The sequence below is a fragment of the Neolamprologus multifasciatus genome, chromosome 7 (genome assembly GCF_963576455.1).
Source record: "Neolamprologus multifasciatus chromosome 7, fNeoMul1.2, whole genome shotgun sequence".
NCBI classification, from domain to species: Eukaryota; Metazoa; Chordata; class Actinopteri; order Cichliformes; family Cichlidae; genus Neolamprologus; species Neolamprologus multifasciatus.
The window spans coordinates 36,306,032-36,322,872 of record NC_140445.1 but is presented as its reverse complement, the minus strand read 5'-3'; the positions used below and the strand labels follow the sequence as shown (position 1 = coordinate 36,322,872).

At 41.5% G+C, this 16,841-nt stretch overlaps 1 protein-coding gene and 1 pseudogene across 1 annotated transcript; one reads left to right on the top strand and one right to left on the bottom strand.

The window, feature by feature from the left end:
- Window positions 1–1,327: 1,327 nt before the first annotated feature.
- nars1 (asparaginyl-tRNA synthetase 1) lies at window positions 1,328–10,071 on the bottom strand. The gene is made up of 15 exons (XM_085166731.1): window positions 9,861–10,071; window positions 8,467–8,549; window positions 8,297–8,362; window positions 8,040–8,132; window positions 7,834–7,923; window positions 6,973–7,051; window positions 6,509–6,579; window positions 5,957–6,043; window positions 5,353–5,574; window positions 4,414–4,613; window positions 4,191–4,326; window positions 3,951–4,064; window positions 3,271–3,402; window positions 2,592–2,723; window positions 1,328–2,187 (listed from the first exon to the last, which is right to left on the bottom strand). Exons 1-15 carry the CDS (start codon window positions 9,901–9,903, stop codon window positions 2,056–2,058), a joined length of 1,680 nt encoding a protein of 559 aa, XP_085022857.1. The 5' UTR covers window positions 9,904–10,071; the 3' UTR covers window positions 1,328–2,055.
- LOC146514707 (tripartite motif-containing protein 16-like) lies at window positions 10,016–16,521 on the top strand (annotated as a pseudogene).
- The last annotated feature ends 320 nt before the right edge of the window (window positions 16,522–16,841 follow it).

Here is a 16,841-nt window from a genome sequence, read left to right as displayed (position 1 = left end):
CGTTATCTCAGTGTGGCGTCATCTTAACGTTAAAGGACCCCGCCCACGGCCGTGCTGGTCACGCCCACACGCGGCGTGTTAAGAGACATGTGTTAGGAGATAAAGTACCAGAGTTTAATCAGAGCTGGAATTAAGAAGAGAAACGTTAATTTAAACAGAAAAAGTGAAACACACAATGTGCTCTATAATTGTGACACACCTGATCACCTGACACTGCAGCTGATCCAACCTGATCCCCACTCTTACGCCCCTCTGCATTTAATTATGAGTTATTCATAATTAACATTTCACATGTTCATTGACCTGCTGTGTATTTTATGCTGCACTTTCTGGTGCAAAAGTGGCCAAAGGCTTACTATGCTGATTATAAACAGCCTGTTACGACTGCTTTGCTCTGTCAGACCATGTGTTTTGATGGGGTTTTTTTTAAAGCGTCTACAAACATTTGCCTAACAACCTCCCGGTAATCAAACTAATTAAATAAGGAATTAAAATGCTATAGAAGTGTGTTATAAACAGCATCAGGCCTACTAAAGAGCTCAAAGAAAACTATTTCCTTGAATCAGAAGCTCGTGTTTGAATGGCCCACATTCCTTTTAAATAATACCAGTTTCTCCAGTTTGCATCATGTTTCCTTCTTCCTTAAAAACATTTTTACAAGAAGAGGAAGTTAAATTAAGCAGAAACACAAAGAAAGAAACAAAAGCTGCCAGATGGGGAGTTCTCACAGACGCAACCTGTCGCCATTTGGGTTCTTTCGCTTCAAAGTCTTTATAAGCAAGTGTTGGATTATCTCAGCCTCTAGTGGTCATACGTGGAACTGCAGTGCTGCAATTTCCTTCTGTTTTGTGAGGAGCAGCCAATCAAAAGAAAGTTGGTGCAAAAACATCAGTCCTAGGGTTGACATAAGATAAATAGGGCCATGGACATGCCTTCCAACATGAACTCAAACGCTTTGCAATATAGCATCACTGTGATCTTTAGACTGATCCGCCCAAAAACCAAGCTGATCTGATGAAATGTCTACGGGGATTTTGTCAAAGTATCCGGCCTGGAAGGAGCAAAAATGGCATCTTAAAGTGTTGCTTTGTTGGAACTTTGTAGGGGCGGTATTGGAGCTGATTTTACAAATAGCAGGTGGAGTAGCAACAAAAGGCACAGATTTTCGCAAGATGATGAGCATGTCATGGGGCCAGATGTTGTGTGAAAAAATAGTTAATATAAAATATCTTTCATTAGAATGTCCTGTAGTGTTTGTTAGGTTAAATAATTAAGGTTTTGTTACGGTTAAAAGGAGAAAAAAAAAAGGACACAAGCCAGAAGCAGCCACGTCTGAATCATATTTTTATTTAAGTTCAGTTGATCGAGTAAGAGTTTATTTATTTCAGATGAAGAGGCAGAACAGAAACACAATAAGACACCCTGAGGCCAACACGTACAGTATGTCACACTTCTAAACCACCAATGACGAACAGTTTTGAGAAAGTGTTCCCAGGACCACGTGCAGGAGAAGCAATGCTGAGGCTGTGAATTTCTCCTGAGTCCAGACTTCAGGAGGACGGACGCACCGAAGAGTCTCAGAAATAAAGTGGATTTGTTTTATTCTTTTATTCATATTTTTCAGCTTTCTGTTCAGGAGCACCTGAAATATTCTTAAGGCTGACTTATTTTAGTAAATGTCGTGGCTGCAAGTTCAATGTTTAAAGCCAAATTTCCTGAAGAAAAACAAAGAATTTAAGGTGGACTGAGCTAATATTTTGCAACATTCAGAAGCAGATACTTACAGGAAACAACTGTTTATTTCTGGTTTAATAATCAGACACTGAACATGATCAGATGCACTTTTGAAGTCACAGGAGGAAGCTGTGAAGGTTAGAGGTGAAGCACAGCTGGCGTCCGACTTTGTTTCTGAGGAGTTGCATGATGAAGTTTTAAACTCTTCAGATTTCAGAAATGAAAGCTACACGGGCAAACTATGGATTCTGTTTCATTTAATGTGCGCTGCCACATGCGGGTGTACTGACTGCGTGTGTGTGTGTTTTGGCGTGTGAGCGCTCAGGGTCGGCAGCGCTGGATGAATCGCGGGTACAGGCAGACGTCTCTGATGTGGTGTCTGTTCAGCAGCCAGGTGAGGAAACGCTCCAGACCCAGACCATAACCGCCGTGAGGACACGTGCCATACTTCCTCTGAAACACACACAGAGGCAGAGAAGTCTGTTGAAACACACAGCTACCAACAACTACACACATGCAGTGATGCAATAAAGCCAAACGTTAGGGCTCATTCCAGGTGGGCCTTAAAATCTTGAGTTCCTGTTTGGTGTTCCTTGGAGACAAAAAGTTTGGAAGCCACTGCATCAGCCATAAGAGAACCGCTGTTATCTAATGATAAAGCTGAACAAGGATTTGGTCACCAAGTCCTGAACTGTCTTTCTTCTGGCTAACGTCGACTAGCACATGTTTGATGACCTTATTCAAGCTAACGTTACAAACTAACTGCCACATGAGTTGTTTAACTGCACAAAGTAAAGATGTAGTGAGGTGCACAAAACATGTATCAAACATCTGAGGTCAAACCAGTGTTCATTTACCTGGTCTGTGTACCAGTAGTATGGAGTCGGGTCGATTCCCTCCCTCTTGTATCCCTCCAGCAGCTCTTCAGCGTCCCAGATACGCATCGACCCTCCCACGATCTCACCAACGTTTGGCATCAACACGTCGACCTGCAGCACAGAGAAACATACGATACTCGAGGGATCCAGATAACGCACGTTTTGTTTTTTTTTTTGGTAAATCAGAGACAGACCACTGTGTGTTATACTTGTATAACTATGCATGTGACAAATAAAGAACTTTGAACCTTTACTGTGTTTAATGAATATATCTGATCATATCTTAATAAGGCCGCTGGGTGTTTCCTGACATGCTGCTGTAGCATAACTGCCGTTCTGCTGTCCTGCCTTTATTTTTAAGATAAAACATTGTTTTTAGTCACAGATTACCTGCTTTAGTGAAGCTCTACACCTCATCTCTCACACCACAGGTCACTCACACTCTCCTGCCGAGCCTTTAACTCACTCATCAACAACTTACTTATACTTTAAGTCTTTACCTTTTTACCTACTTAATGCTCAGGTTGAAGTGAAGAGTTCATGCTCCTTTTCACACAGAAACTGTACTTTTAGCGAAGGACATGACCTCCCCGCTCTCTAACCAGGCTTTGGGGCTTAAAGTTCAGCCACACCACAGCTGGATCTGTGAGGTTCGTACCGACTCGGTGAGGCGTTTGTCCTCGGTGCAGCGCTGCATGTAGAAAGATTTGATCTCGGCTGGGAAACGACAGAGCAGGATGGTTTCGTTGATGGTGTCGGTCATCAGCCTCTCTGGAGCCTCGGGAATGTCCTGACAGAGGGAGAAATATCGACAACAGGCAAGTCAAAGAAAGAGAGAGAATCAAAGAAAGACTTCATGAATATTCAAAATTAAAAACTCTTCAGGTAGGAGAAAACTGTATTTATAACTTGTAAATGATTGCAGAACATCTGAAAAGACCAAAGTTTGACAGCTGAGCTTTTTAGCAAGTTGTACAATAGTGCCCTCTACAGATGTCTCTGAAAACCGCAGCTCTCTGCTACTGACAGGATCTTTGAAGATCACTTTCCTGTTTGTCTGTCACAAGTGTAGGCTGGCTTAGACGTTCAGAGGAGCTGGTGTGAATAATACTTTGAAGAATGAAGATGTGGGTGTTTTTGGAAAATTTGTAACATTTTAATCGAGGGGACTGTTTTAAAACTTAATAAAACATTGATGAATGTTTAATTATAATTGTATGCACTCATGAATTTGAATTGTTTGGAATACGTTTGATTAATTTTTTTTGATATCAGACATTTTGGGGACTTTATAAGATGAGCTGAGCTGCTGAATGATGTGCTGTGTTCAGCCGTCACCTCTCCGAACTCGTAGTAGGTGCCGTCGTCCTTCTTGACATCATGCTCTCTGAGCCACTCGATGGCTTCGCTGTAGTTCATCCTCTTGAACGGCCTCTTCGGGGGTTTGAAGTTCTGGAAAAGCCATAGTCACCAAACAAAATATCAACTTTACTACCACACGTGAATGTTATGAGGTCAAATGCTCCAGAATAGTTAGAAAAATGACGCAGGAGCACAAAGCTGTCGCTCGTCACGTACAGGGTTGATGTCGTAGAGCAGCTCTGCGGCGGGAGATTTGAGCACTCGGTCCACCACGTCACACACCAGGTCCTCAAGTCTGTTCAGCAGGTCCTCGAATGAAATGAAGGGACACTCCGCCTCGATGTGAGTGTATCTGACCACGGAGGACAATAATAAAAACACTGTAAGTAAATGATAGATCTTTGCAGAAAGGCTTTTAAGCTGTAACGTGGCGACTCACTCAGAAAGATGTCTGCGAGTGCGAGACTGCTCGGCCCGATACGACTGGGCGATACAGAAGGTGTCGCCCAGGGCAGGTATGCAGGTCTCCAGGTAGAGCTGAGAGGACTGCGTCAGGTACGCCTGCTCGCCAAAGTAGTTGAGGTTAAAGAGCGTGGAGCCGCCCTCCACCTGAGTCTGCACCAGAGTCGGAGGAGTGATCTACACCGGAAAAATAAATTAATAACGATTATTGTAGAGCAAAGCAAACCTCAGTCTGATGCCAAGCTGTCTGCTCCTTTTCACACTCAACCCTCAAACTTACTGCTGCTGCATATTTTTCAGAATAAAGGAGAAACGGGCCAATCACAAAGCAAGATGAAATAAAACAACCATAACGGTTTGTAGTTATTACCAACTTTATTTCTGAGCGAGCAGCTGTCCAGTGAGACTTCTCTGTACTATTAAACTGCACTTTTATGACTAAAATATCTGTAATCAAATAAACAAACTGAAGAAGTGATTTGAATGCATTTGGATTTGATAAGAAGACGTAGTACCAGGCTCTTATCTGATAGAGGCTAAATCCTTCAATAGGTCCCAGATAAGACAATCAGCTAAAAACTACAAACTTGGGCCACAGACAGATATTTGCAGGTGGAATATGTGACCAGCTAAACTCAAGCAGCTGCTTTAAGAAGACTGGAAAAAAGCTATTTACTTGCATCTGGCCAGCAGCATCGACTTGACCTGACTAAGGAGCTTTTCACTTCAGTTCAGGTGGATCTGATTCCTAATCTGCAATACTGCTCTCAACCTGTGACAGAGGCACAGAGTGTCACTGACTAAAAGTGAGGTCATCAGGTTTGGGGATTTCTTTCCTTGTTAGAGGTGAAGAAACAAAAACAAAACAAACCCAACCCCACCACATTTTGGCATCCACAATAAATCTGTGCTTCACCTCGTAGTATCCACGGCTGAAGAAGTGGTCCCTGAAGCACTGTGTGACTGTGGATCGGACTCGGAGGATCTTGGAGACGTTCTCTCCTCTGATCAGCATGTGTCGGTTGTTCAGCTGGACATCCACGTCCGACTCCTCGTTCAGTAGGTTGTCGGCCCCGCCCGCCGGAGCTAAGCCAACCAGCTCCCAGTAGTCGCCGTGCAGCTCGTGGCCTCCGGGCGCCTGAGAAAAGACGAGGAGAACTCACTGAACATCTCCGTCCTGCATCTGCAGAGCGCCTGTAACGCCTGAGGAGGCTCATCAGTGGAAACAGACGGTTTACTAGATTGTTCAGGTTGTTCCTCAGTCATGGTTCAGACTTTAGCAGAAGACAGAGTTTTCTGTTCTGTTCAACTATTAGTTTAACACAACATATTTACTGTACACTGATAAAAATAACAGAAACTCAAATCTCATTACTGAAATACACTTTCAGTCATGCGGTGATTTCTTGTTAGGATGATTCCAGGAAGAACTGTGGGGCATGTAAACATGTTGCTCTGGGTGACCTAGTTTCCTGTGAGCATGCACAGGCAGAGCAGGTTTCTGCAGCAGGTGAGTTTACCTGCTTTCCCTCAGGAACTGCAGTAACGGTCCCATAAATAGCCACCGTGCTCTCTGTGGACAAAACCAAGCCGTTGTAGCACTGGCACTAAAGAGAAGAACAACAGAGAGTCGCACTCAAAATCAACTTCAGAATTTAAACAGCTTATTTTTAAAGCGCCAACTTCAAATGAATCACTCCCACCGATTTTGTTAAATCTTTGATTCTGTGCTTTGGCCTGGTGATAGAGAATAAAAAGAAATGTCTTGAACTACATTCACGGCCAAATGTTTTAGGAGCGGCAGTTAAACGTTTATCCAAAAAAAAAAACCAAAAAAACCCAAAGTTAACTTTTTAATCCCATGGAGCTCTTTGCAGCTTGTGAATATGTTTCTGATCACTCTGCACAACAACATAGAAACACTGTGAATAAAGACAGAAGAAGCAAAGATTGTGAAAAACCACACCGGTGCCAAACTTTTGGCCGTGACAGGACATGAACATTTAATTTTTAACCATAACATGTAGCTCACAGTGTAGAAAGGTTAAAAATGGGGGTTTATGAAGCTTTACCAGCTGATCGGAGAGGACACACTGGAGGAAACCGGTGCCATCTCTCAGCACAAGGAACATCAGGTTCTTCCCTGGAGGAGATAAAAAAAAAAAGCAAAAAAACAATAATACACATATGTTGACTCAAAGTAACATTTTAATTATTTCTATCCTCTTAAAAAACTTCATTTGGCTCAATCTTAAAAACTGAATCTTACTTATTTCTCTCTTTTCACAGTCAGTAAAGAATCTTAAACAAACAAATGAATCTTTCCATTTCAAGTTTGTCATTTTGACATTATTCTTAAATGCAAAATAATTCAGAAACATCCTCGTTTAACCCTTTAATGCAGCTGACCATATTATAAATGAATAAGAAGCCACAAATCAGTTTTGAATTCTCTGACTTTGGAATCTTAAATTGAAATGAGAATGAGTAAATACTGAATGGATTGACTGTTTGATTATATTGATGTGTTCCTCACCCTGCCTCCTGAGGCGGTGAACCCATCCAAACACTTTGACCCTCTGGCCTCTCTTTTCTTGGAGACAATGGATTTTAACCTGAAATAAAGACAACAATCATCTTTAAATCATCACCAGGAAGAAGAAGAATCAGTGAAATGATTCAGACTTTCGAGTCATATTTATATTTTTATTGATTGTTCAGCTAGTTTGGGGTTTAAAACAAACCTCTGTGTTTCAGGTGCTCAGTTCAGACATTCAAACAGCAGCAAACCAGCCAAAGCTTATTGCGCCACACAAACCATTCCGACTGGTTCAGGAATGTCGTCTGTGAACTGTTTTCTATCTACACAAAGCCAGTTAAATGCAGCTTAATCTATTTGGTTTGTTTTTAAACTGTATGTGTCTTTTATTCAGAAACGCTGCATCAGCTGCAAAATATTAAAAATGAATGTAAAGAACCAAAAAGTGAAACTTTAAGGAACAGGTTAAGAGGGCTGTTCTTATTTTTTCTCATATATATTCTTTTACAACAATTAATTCTCATAAAATGGTTCCCAATAAGGAGGTTTATAAATCTGCAAGCAACCAAAAGCTCAGGCTTTATATTTCAAATTAAATGTAAACATAAATCAAGCATAATGCAGTCATTCAGTGATTTCAGATAGAAACAAAACAAGCTGTTTACTTTGAACTGTGAATCATGCAAAGTTACTCTGAGTCTAACACTAAAAATATGGAGCAGGAAATGAGGCTGCATTCAGAGCTGCTGTTCTTTGGACTGTTTGTGCTAACTTCTGTGTTCAAGTTCAATCAGACTTAAAACCAAACTTTATAACAGGAGCAGGAGCCAAAATAAAGGTAAAATAAGAAAGACTGACTGCTTCGGCCTCAGGCAGGCTGGGATCGTTCTCAATGACGATCTTCTTGGCTTCCTCCAGGTTCTTCTCTCTTCTCTCGTTGTCCTCGGCCTTTATGACAAACACAGTGGAGCCACAATAAAGAGAAAAGCACAAAACAGATGAATCTGTAGAATGTTTTGTGTGACCCACTGATTGCAGGATACATCTCGAGGTTAGACACAAACCTCCTTCTTTTCTTTGGCATCGTTCTTTATCTGCTCGCGGTTAAAAGCCTTCTTTGCGTTCTTCATCTGTGTCTTTGAGATCACCGCCCAGCGCTGAGGGAGTTGAGGAGGAAAATAAACTGAATCAGTCATTAATAACAGTTAGTAAAAACAGGTGCTGCAGCTGGTACTGGAATAAAACGTGCAAAGTTTGGTTCAAAATGGTAAAGAATGGATTCCTATCCATGTTAAAGTGATCATCTATAAATATAACCAACCTCTCCCTCTTTCTGGGACTCTACAAAGATGGTGGGGAACGGCTCCTTTCCAGCAAACAACAGAGCCTGTGAAGATCCAAAGACACAGTGAGGTGCTGACAGACATCCCACAATCCATGCAGCCTGAAGCATTTTTACCCACGCACATCTGAAGTAAACAAACAAGTTACCTTGAGAGGAGTTTTGAAGGGTTTCTGCTCCGTGCCATCTCCGTCTTGGTCGCTGCCACATTTATCTGACACATACAGCTCACCTGAGAAACACCAGCACAGTCGGCTCAGTATTTTCTCAATATGTGCAATCTCTTAAGTTTCTGGCGCTCAGATTTTACCTGCGTTCAAGGCAGGGCTTACTCTTCATTCAAGACAACTAAAATGCTCTGAGCAAAACACATTTAAAATACTTCCACACATCAGTACTAACAAGGACAAGAAGGAGACGTCACATTTCTCCCACGTTAGCGCCCTCTTATACGAGAACTGAATTTAAACTTCTGCCCCTCATGTATAAAGTCTTGCAAAATCAGGCCCCACCATATCTCAGACCTCAAAGTACCAAATTATCCTAGTAGAGAACATTGTTCTCAGACTGCAGGATGTTTCCAAAAGAGGAATCAGAGACAGAGCCTTCAGCAACCAGCTCCTACACAGGAGATTTTCCTGATAGCTAAAGAATGTCAGACAAAGAGGCAGACACCCTCTGTACTTTTAAGATCAGGCTTCAAACTTTACTTGTTCAAGCTTATGGGATCAGGTCATCTTGCACCATCCCTCATTTATTCTGGTTCCTTTTAAAAGGGAGTACTTCCTCATAAGTGACCGTGTGACCCTTGGGGTTCCCTCTTTAATAAAGCTAATGAGGTGACTGGCGCTATATAAATAAAACTGTATTCGAATTTAGTCCTGGTGAAGAATTTGGAGATGCAGTACTTTTCACACACCACTGAGCAATGTGATCCACAAGATTGCATCATGTGTTAAAATCTCTGACACGTAAAATAGTCAGCTATCCGGGTAACAACAGGCAATGGTAAAGACTAAGACTGTCACGCTTTTTATCGAATCACAAACTTTACATGTAATGTGTAAAAATCTGCTGTATATTTACACCACATATGTGTGAATTCTATCATAGTGACACCCTGAAATGAAACCGAAAGTACCTTCAGTTTTCTGCTTGATTAAAACAGACTGAAATACAGTCACGGGTTAGATATTGGTTTGATCGATTAAATGAAAGACGGTGAAATATTCAAATCCAGGTCTGCCGCAGCCTCCTTTTGCTTCTCCACTGCAAACTGACAGCTGCCTTGGTTAAATGTTAGCATATCCTTGCTAATGTTTTCGTTTGTATAATGACTTTCATTGGTGCTGCAGCGGTAAGAAGGGCCGATCGATGTGTGATCATGCCACATATTAGCTCATATCATCCCAGAGACCTGACAGAATCAGAAATCGGCGTTACACAGCAGGCTAACTGCTAACATCTCTGCAACTGATGCAATATTAAAGGCACACATGTCTGTGGGAGCTAGCTAACCAGATAGCTCACTCTCCTTCCTTACCTACTGAGATCTGTTCCACACCTTTCGTTATCTCCGTCGCCATTTCGGCTCTGTTACAGCAGCAGCAGCCCGCTAAAGCTCGCTAGTTTTATATTTAAAGAATACGGAATTTAACCTCCAAAGCTGACGACAGGTATTCACTGCTAACCGGGTACATGCAACTTTGCATCAGCCCTGCTAGAGCCTGCTCTCACACTGAAGGGAAGGGGAAGAGACTCAAGCGTGTTTTCATTTCCCAGGCGCTGATTGGCGAGAGTGGAGACGTCAAGCAAATCCAATTGGTGGTATGCCGCGTCAGTCAACTCATGTGCCATAACAATGCGACCAATCAGCAACGGGGACTGAAAATCAAAGAAGACTCTTGTGGTTGATAATAGTTTTTCTTATTTTGCTTCTTACTCTATGAATATTTTAATTGTTTGCTATGATCATTGAGGGCAAAGATGCTTCCGCATTTGATGCTATCATTTTTTTTAATTATTTATTGCTACCATGTGCCCATGGTTCCACATTCATAAATGTAATTTTATGAACAGAAAGCCAGATTTTCTTGTTTTTAATGAGGGAAATAAAGTAAATAACTGTCAATGATTTCTTCCTGCTTCTTGCATTTTTCCTTTTCAGTTTCACAAAATGTGCTGTAACCAGTGGCCTAGCCTGTTTGGCGCCCTGGGCGAACACTCCCTCTGGCGCCCCCCCACACACAAACACACACACAAAACATATTAAGGATTGTACATTAACATAAAACTGTTGTACACACACACACACGAAGAGAGAGAGAGTATGCATTGTATGCAAATGGATACCAAACAGCCATCATAATTCGTCATACAATGAGAACAGGACAAATCAACAATTGACAATGACTCATTAATATTAAAATCTGTAACATAATGTATTGTTTGGAGTTTAGTCTGTTACTGTTACTACTTTTACCATTTCTTCTTGGAGCAACTGTAACTCACATAATTTCCTTAGGGATTAATAAAGTATTCTGATTCTGATTGTTTCAGGATGACCTGCCATTATCCAATCACACATCTGCTTACCTGCATCTTTTGCTCGTTTCTCCTCTTCTTTTCTCTTTTTTCTAAACTGAGCACCTGATGGCTTTGAACTTTTCTTGTCCATCTTCCATTGGTTTTAATGTTGCACTCCAGTATGAACACAAATCCCCCAACCTGAGGATCAGCACAACATAACCTAACAGACCTACACCTTAATTCACAGATTCACTTTGTCTAAGGTTTATTTCTGAGATTTCACACAACCCTGGATTCAAATCATGAATACATCATGGGCTTGGATTTACAACATTATAAATGAAATGTGCTCTACTTGGAAGCAGCCAGCCCCCCTCCCCTTTCGACGGGTTGTGTGTGAGACTTTAAATCATCAAACTGTAAATTTTAAATTTTAAATTGTTATTGATCCCTTTACCCCTAGTCCTAAAGTGTATGTTTATTTTCTTACTCTTCTTATATTTATTGTTTGTTTCCTTGCACTGCTGTATATTGGACTGTATGTAGCGGAGATGACAATAAAGTTTACTTTGACTTCAGCAGCGAGCAGGCGCACCGAGGGCTCTTGCGCTCACTTTTCGTGTACAGAATTTGGAAAAAACATCGGTGCAAATTATAAGTCTGTATCAGGATGTCTGGTGTTTTCGTGTTTGTTGGTTTGTTTTTATTTTTGTTTTATTGCAAGTTGGTTATTAGATGCTGCTCCAGCCGGTCAGAGAATCCCCCGCCGCCCCGCCCTCTGGTCTCTGCGCCGCAAGCAGCAGGCGCACCTCGCAAACGAAGGGCGCCCTTACTCCCAGCAAATGGGCGATAGAAAACCGATCGGTGCCTGCGCCATTCCCAATATGCGCTGGCTGACGTCGGGGCAGCATGAGTACGAGCATTTATTTATTTTTCGCCGATGCCCGTGATGCCGCCCCCCACCACGATGCCGCCCCGGGCAACTGCCCGTGTCGCCCGTATCTAAAACCGCTACTGGCTGTAACAAGACATATATGTTTTAAATGAGCATGTCATAGCCCTGTGCTGGTTAATTAGTTTTTTTGTTTGTTTGTTTTTACTGCGTATTTCACACTGCGTATTTCACGTTACACTGCTCTCCAGGTAAAGGTGGAGTAGTTTTGCGCTAGGCCCCGCCTGCTGGCGGAGTCGTTCTAGCCTCTGGTGGTGTTTTTCTCACAAACTCTTCAGCTATTTTGGTCCGTATTGAACTGATAAGAAAGAGAATTTAAGAATGTACTTAAGACTAAGATGAAAAATATTTTAAAATTCATTTAATAGTCAATTCAGTGGGATGTTTGATTTAATGATAAAAGAAAGTTAAAAGTACAATTTTTAAAGGCTATGATACTGACTGGCTGATTATAAATAATATTACATGTTAGGTTTTTCTTTTGTCATTTGATGCTTAAAAAACAATGATTTTAAAATCATGCATCACTTTCCTTTAAGGCTATGGGAACATCTGTGAGCCTGTTGTGGGAAAACCATCCTGCAGCAGATAAAACTTTCCAGCAAAATATCTTTTCCCTAATTATATTGCACACAAGTGTACAATTATAAGATTTGCTTACTCATATAAGATTCTCAAGGGCACAAATGTCCAAATGTGCGGTCCTGAGAGAGAGATAGAGAAGCTGCAGGCACACTAGAGAGGTGACAACGGGTTAAGTTGCTTTTACTGTCCTGAAATGGCGCAAACAAGAAAATCAGCTGGAAAGAGACAAACTCTGCTGTTCGATCTGTTTGGATCGCCTCAAGGATCTGGTGACTATTCCCTGTGGACACAGCTACTGTATGAACTGTATTAAAAGGTACTGGGATGAAGATGATCAGAAGGAAACCCACAGGTGTCCTCAGTGCAGACAGGCCTTAACGATGGTAAGAAACACCGTGATAGCAAATTTGGTTAAAGAAACAAAGAAGACTGGACTCCAAGCTGCTAAAGCTGATCTCTGTTATGCTGTGCCTGTGATTTATGCACTAAGATAAAACTAAAAGCTGTCAAGTCCTGTCTGCAGTGTCTGGTCTCTTACTGTGAGCCTCACTATGAATCCCCCGCTTTTGGGAAACACAAGCTGGTGAACCCCTCCCAGAAGCTTCGGCAGATCTTTTACCCTCACCACAATGAAGTGATGAAGCTCTTCTGCTGTACCGATTGAACATGTATCTGAATTTTTTTGCACAATGGATGAACATAAAGGACACGACAAAGTACTGACTGGTGCAGCAATGAGTGAAAAGCAGAGAGAGCTCAAAGAGAGTCACGATAAAATCCAGCAGAGAGTCCAGGACAGCGAGAAACACCTGAAGGTGCTTGAGCAGGAGGTGGAGACCATCAATCAGTCTGCTGATAAAGCTGTGAGAGACAGTGAGGAGATCTTCACAGAGGTCAAGCAGCAGATCAGAGCTTGCCAGAAGTCTGAAGTGAGTCATGTTAATGAACTTAAGGGGAAACTTGCATCAGGAAATCTCTGAGTTGAGGAGGAGAAACACTGAGCTGGAGCAGCTCTCTCACACAGAGGACCCCGCCCAGTTTCTACACAACTACACCTTGCTGTCACGTCTCAGTGAAGCTCCAGACTCAGCCAGCATCAATATTCATCCTGAGAACTACACTGAGGATGTGGCAGCAGCTGTGTCAGAGACCAGAGAGAAACTACAGGACATCCCCGGTGAGGAATGGACCAAAACCTCTCTGAGAGGAACTGAATGGGATGTTTTACTGTCACAGACAGAGCCCATGACCAGAGATGAATTCTTAAATTATAAATGTCAGAACACATTCAATCTAAACACAACACACCAGCGTATTGAATGTGTCCAGAGCTTAAAAGTAGAAAATAGTTCTACTTAAGGTGAAAGGTATCAAGATCACCCAGACAGATTCACTGACTGGCCTCAGGTGAAGTCTCGCAGGACGTTGTTACTTGGAGGTGGAGTGGAACGGGAATGTTGTCATAGCATTAGCTCACAAAGATATATGCAGATCGGGAAGAGAGACTGTTTTTGGAAACAATGACAGGTTGTGGGCATTGGAGTGCTTCTGTGGTGGTTATGAATTCATACACAACACCATCAGACCTGCAGTCTCAGGCCCTCAGTCTTCCAGAATTGCAGTGTACCTGGATCATAGTGCAGGTATTCTGTCCTTCATAACATCTGTGAAGCCACTGAAACCATGACTCTCCTCCACAGAGTCCAGAACAGATTCAGTTGGACAGTCTGTCCTGGATTTGGCATATATAATCTTAAAGCTTCTGCTAAATCCTTGATGACTCAAAAGGCTAAGAAAGTTTAGCAAACTCAGACAGGTCGGGGTTGTGGTACAATTATTTGCTCTTCTGGACTAAACAGACAGGCTCCCCTTTACGTCACCTACAAAGTAATGAACAAACTAAAAAAATTGCAAAAACAAATTTTTTTGTGTGTAAAAAAAAAGTATTTTGTCAAGTTTATGTATAATTTGTAGGTTTTTATGTGAAACCAGTTTCATACCACACTGGACTAGAGGATACATGCAAAAACACCCTTAAGTTATAGAATCAAAGTAAATCAAAATAAATTAAAAATGGACTTTTCTACAGCATGTCTGCAGGTGTCTCCATATATTGTTTTTTCTTGTTTTACATGAAGGTAATATAATCATGAGTAACATATATTTCTCCTTCTGTGTTTGAATGTGCATTTACTGTAAGGACAGTGAGAGGTTTAAAGTAACCTTAAAACTCAGACAGGCAATGACAATTTATTTGCATTTGCAGACTGTAAACTTTCCGCTAATGGGCTCACTAGATTTGAAAATCGCTGCAATATTTGAAAAATTATCATCTTTATATCATTTTATTTACCCGCATAATATCCTACAAAACGTTTCATACAGCTTTTGCCTGGACTCTTTCTTCCTTTACTTGCTCATTAACACAGATCAGACCAATAGCTCTATTGTTCTCTTTTAAACTAAGGAAGGTAGTAAAGCGCTTTCAATTAATTTCAGTTTGAGTTTCTGGTAAAAGTGTAACAAAGGCATTATTGCACTATCACTCTTCTTAAATAGTGAACAGCTAATCACAGGATTACAAACAGGTGAAGTCATCAATCCAGGTGTGCAGAGATGAAGGGTGGGAAGCAGAGGAATGATGCTCACTCACATCTGAAACACAAGGTGTGGTTATCTCACACACACCATGGATCATGATACTTTAATCGTTACTTGGCAAAACAAAAGCTACTGTATGTGTGAAAGATGACGATTCTTGTGTATACATTGTACACCTGCATATCCAAATAAACATGTTGAAGGATTCAGTGGTGGGCAGCATGGTGGTTAGCACTGTTGCCTCACAGCAAGAAGGTCCTGAGTTCAGTTCCACCATCAGTGCAGGGTCTTTCTGTGAGGACTTTGCATGTTCTCCCAGTGTTTGCTTGGGTCCTCTCCAGGTGTCCATGCCTTTCTCCCACAGTCCAAAGCAGGGTGTGGTTAGGTTAATTGGTAACTCTAAATTGCCCATTGTTAGCCCTGTGACTGGTGACCTGTCCAGGGTATACTGTACCTCCAGCTGGGATAGGCTCCAGCCCCACAATCCAGATAAGTGGAAGAGAATGGATGGATGGGAGTATTCAGTGGGTTCAATCCAGTTTTTTGCTGCTCTGTTTTGCCCCTTTTGTCACACAGGTGTAGCAGAAAGCAGGGGTAGGCTATTTACACAATGTCCGAACACTGCTATACACTGAACATATGTGCACACAGCACTGAATTGGATAAGCAGAGGGAAATGGATGGAGAGATTGACAGACAAGTTCATGTGTGCAGTATTTAGGATTATTTCATGCAACAGAGCCACCTGCTGTTCAAACTAATGAAGTGGCAAAAGAAAGTAAATATTATTCCACCATTTATAATGATTCTCCAGTTATCTTGGTGTTTAAGCCTGATCTAACTAGAAGTATAGATTCACTATGGAAATAACTCCAGGATGTGAATATATCCCTATGTTCTGGGGTCAACATCTGGCAAGCTGCTAGATGCAGGTGCAAATAAAAGGAAACTAATATGTATTAAACAGCCATCTTGTGTTCCCTGATTTATTCCAATAACCTTTAAGACTGTTGTTTCATCTGGTAATCATTCAGGCTTCAGCTGGTGCATCTTTTTGAGGTACACACTTCTTGTAAGACACAGACAGGTGACACAAACATAAAAAAAAACATTCAGGGGATCACCTTCCACTATTTTCACATGGTTAGAAGTCTTTATTGCAGCCTTTGTCAAAGCCCAAGAAGAGGTTGCAACAAAAACAACATTTATTTGCCAAGATATAATTAAATTAAAAGAGCACACGTTTAAAAGCAAGCCAGCAGTGTTATGTATGTATGGATGAGTGGCAGTGTATGAGCAGTAGCTGAATAGTAGTCTGGGAGCCCAAGTAAGCACTGCAGCAAAGAGGTAGCTCATAAGAACACCAAGCTCGTGCAGCTAATTAGCATCCAATTAGCTCCTGTGAGACAAAATATAACACAGAACAAAACAAGACCAACATATAGTGGCCCATATGGCCTTGGGAGTCTCCGGTCCGTTTACTTATCTCTGTTTTCCACAAAAGCCTGCAGAGCTTTTACATTTGTAGTGAGTTACAGATTAGGCACTGAAAAGACATTTTAACTTACGGAGTGAAAAAAAAAAGGCCACTGAAGTTGGATGCACTGGCTGATGTGGTGTGCACATTTAAACATAAATAATAATGTTAAGCAACCAAAACTTTTCATGTATCAAAACATAGAAAGTCAGTCAGTCGGTGTGTTTCTATCCAGTCTCATCGGGCAGAAATGTTGTAATCTGTAATCTCTGATTCTGAGCTTTTCCTTTGGAGTTAAAAATCCAAATCCGTGTTTGTCTGTGTGATCTGGATTTATTTATCACTAAAACTGTCCCACACTTAACCGAGGGCTGACACTG